This window comes from Ascaphus truei, chromosome 1 (genome assembly GCF_040206685.1).
Source record: "Ascaphus truei isolate aAscTru1 chromosome 1, aAscTru1.hap1, whole genome shotgun sequence".
Classification (NCBI taxonomy): domain Eukaryota; kingdom Metazoa; phylum Chordata; class Amphibia; order Anura; family Ascaphidae; genus Ascaphus; species Ascaphus truei.
Window position 1 is genome coordinate 502,501,946 of NC_134483.1, and position 3,386 is coordinate 502,505,331.

Here is a 3,386-nt window from a genome sequence, read left to right on the forward strand (position 1 = left end):
AAATATGATTATAATTTCCATGGTTCAATAATGCAGCAAAAATGTGCAAGTATTATATATATTTTTTTTAAAAAGAGACAAAAAAAACAAACAAACAACGGATACATATATGAAGGAAAATACTACTCTAACCTTGATGTGAAAGTTCAGTTCAGCATCAGGTCCTTTAGTTAGGGGAAAGGACACTGTTGTGTGTAAGCAAAGCAAGCGACCAATCCAAAGCCCGCGTCCCTCCCCTCTGAGCCCCGATTGGTGCATTTCATTACCCAGTTTGCTTTATTAACAAGGACTACTTAGTTCCCTGACTGCAATGTGATAACACCCAGCAGACCCGGGGACCCGCACCGCTGCCCGCGCGCATGGGAAACACATGCCCACTTGCTCGCTGAGATTGGAGAGGGACTGGCTCTGTATGGCCCCTGGTCTTGTTATGACTTCTTTACAGCTTGGTGTAAAAGTTGAGGAACCTGCTGTGGCATCTTTCAGCAAGGGGAAGATGCAGACGAGTCTAAAAATGGGAGTGCCCGGAGACGGCGACAAGCCCAAAGTATCTGCTGCTATCTTGCCCTTCAGCGTGGAGGCTTTAATGGCTGATCGGAAGCCTGCGAGGGACAGGGAGGTGTCCAGCCCAGACGTGTCCAGCCCACTGGCCGGCACATCTCACACTCACAGTCCCAGGGTGGGATCCTTGGCAGTGGTGGAAACTCCACATTCTCCGCTGTCCCTAAACAGCCATTTTTCTGTCGGAGGACTGATTAAACTGCCAGAAGAAGCACTTGTCAAATCTGAGAGTCCAGACAAACAAGAAAGAAATCCATGGATTCAGAATCCCAGGTTTTCTCCCTCTCCAACACGTAAGTATTGATTTGGTCCCCTTTAAGCATTTTACACACTTTGTTTATTCAATCCCTGAAACATGTATATTTTGATGGAAAGATCAAGGGGTGAAAGTGTTAAAGTCAGCACGTAATAATATGTTCATAGCATACTTCTTTAATTTTACACTCTTATTACAAATGTATTTTGTGATAATTAGCACTATACATTTATATATTCCCTGCCTGCTATAAACATACACATTCGGAAACTTCCGCAGAGATTGTGTTACATCTCCTAATGTTAGGAAGTGAATATAAACTGTTAAGTTGAATTGTAATACGTTTGACACGTTTAGATTGACATTACTTTTTCCACTGAGGCGTTTATTATTAGTATATACTGAATTTTGCAAAAGTATGATCCCCAAATTTTTTTTTTTAAACACAAATAGTTGTAACTATATATTTTAAATTCCCCATGGCATAGAAACTTTTCTATGTATTAAACAGTTGTTCCAATTCAGGCCTAGTAAAATGGACACATGGTTATATTGATAGGTTTTTTTTATCAAGCTAAATAATGTTGAGTAACTTTATTATTAATTAGCATTATATGTATGTTTGTCCTATCCATTTAGTATATAGGGCACACACTTGCTGAAGTTTGTGTATGTTTTAGTTGCCTGTTCTAACAGTTTCTTTTGCATCTCTTTAGGAAGGCTGAGCCCCCCACCTTGCACTCTCAGAAAGCACAAAACCAATAGGAAACCCCGGACTCCTTTCACCACTTCCCAGCTGCTGGCCTTGGAGAGGAAATTCAGGCAGAAACAATATCTGTCCATCGCAGAAAGAGCCGAATTCTCCAGCTCCCTTAACCTCACAGAGACTCAGGTCAAGATCTGGTTCCAGAACCGCAGAGCAAAAGCGAAGAGACTGCAGGAAGCAGAGCTAGAAAAGCTGAAGATGGCAGCAAAACCTATGTTGCCCCCAGCATTTGGGATTTCCTTTCCTCTTGGGACTCCTGTACCCACTGCCTCATTGTATGGGACATCACACCCTTTCCACAGACCAACCCTGCCCGTGTCTCCTATGGGACTGTACACGGCTCACGTTGGTTACAGCATGTACCACCTCACCTAAAAGACTTTACCCAACTAACTCAGACTGTTGGCAAGGAACTTGTGTGAAATCCCCCTAAACCATATCTTGTATCACTATTTATATGAGTTCCTAGGGAATTGCATTTTAGAAATACATTTAACATCTCTGTCATTGTCATGTTGTTAGCAGTGTCCAAGTGCATAAGAGTTTTTCCAGACGAATTACAATGTTTCAGCTTCCCAAAAAACTATTATGTTCTGTAAATCGCCGAGTTACACATTGATACCTTCATATCCGTGATAACGCCCAGGTAATAAAACCTCAGTTCCTTGAGAAAGGATCAGCGTTTCTATTATGTTAGACACTGAATTGATTGCTTAAGGAAAATGTTTATTTTTGGAACTCATTGACTTTACGAATGGACAAGAAGGATAAAGGGATACACGTCTCTTACATCTAAGAGATACTGTAATATAGTATTCCATTGCTATTTAACAGCACTGTCTGTTTGCGTTTGTTATTACAATTGTCCCTTTGGAAGGGATTTTGTGTACTATGTAATATACTGTATATTTTGAAATTTATTATCATTTATATTATAGTTATATTTGTTAAATAAATTAATTTTAAGGTACTCTGTCGTACAGTATTTTGTGTCTGACAAACTGCATATTTAAAAGCTGATGTAACATATACACCCCAGACAATACACAGAACACTGCCACAGGGTATATGCCATTAATATTATTTCGGACATGGGTTTCGTTATATTCTTGTTGTACTCTTACAAATATCCGATCTGGAAGAGTTATTTATAAAAACCCTGCTGCAGAATTTGAAACAAGTTTCCTATAAGGATAATGGTTTTGGTTCATCAATACTATTCTTTATCAGTTATTTGATTGCAAGATGTGATGACATCATGCATGTATGAATTTAAAAGAACTTAAGAAAGGTTTGTAGAATTTTTTTTTTAAAGCCAAAGCAAAATCAAACTTATTTGTAAAAACTAACTGAGAAAGATGAAAACACAGAAGGCAAATATACATTTATTTTCTTTGCCACTTTTAAATAAGGCACCTTCCCAGGTATAGAAAACAACAAATAAATGAAATCTTGGGGGTGGGTGGGTGGGAACAATTAAAAAAAAAAATTTTTTCAACATTTATTGAAAAAAAAAAACTAATGTTTCAACCTACACGTTTTAGGATCACTCGCATTCTTCCTTCAGACATGAACAAACAAGTAACAAGTTGTGAGTTTCTTGGTTAGGGGACAATTCATCTTGAAACCCCTGGGCCCTAGAACCCCTTCTGATCTGCCCTGGCGCCTGAGGGGCTCAGAGGGACCCACGATTCACCAATTTCTGCAGTCTGTAGCCTTATGAAAAGGGTGGTGTTAATCACCTTTGATGATCCAGTTTAGCGCTGTCAAAATCACCCTGGAGAGAATATCACAGACATCTGA

General features: G+C 39.3%; 1 protein-coding gene across 1 annotated transcript; it reads left to right on the top strand.

Annotated features, from left to right (window-relative positions):
* The first annotated feature begins 294 nt into the window (after nt 1–294).
* On the top strand, nt 295–2,482 carry MSX1 (msh homeobox 1). The gene is made up of 2 exons (XM_075578914.1): nt 295–854; nt 1,534–2,482. Exons 1-2 carry the CDS (start codon nt 371–373, stop codon nt 1,956–1,958), a joined length of 909 nt encoding a protein of 302 aa, XP_075435029.1. The 5' UTR covers nt 295–370; the 3' UTR covers nt 1,959–2,482.
* Nucleotides 2,483–3,386: the final 904 nt, after the last annotated feature.

Excerpts from the sequence above, each read along its gene's own strand:
- MSX1 (XM_075578914.1), top strand. The coding sequence starts at position 371 with ATGCCCACTTGCTCGCTGAGATTGGAGAGGGACTGGCTCTGTATGGCC. Across the intron at positions 855-1,533 it reads GTTTTCTCCCTCTCCAACAC|GAAGGCTGAGCCCCCCACCT; the intron begins GTAAGTATTGAT and ends GCATCTCTTTAG.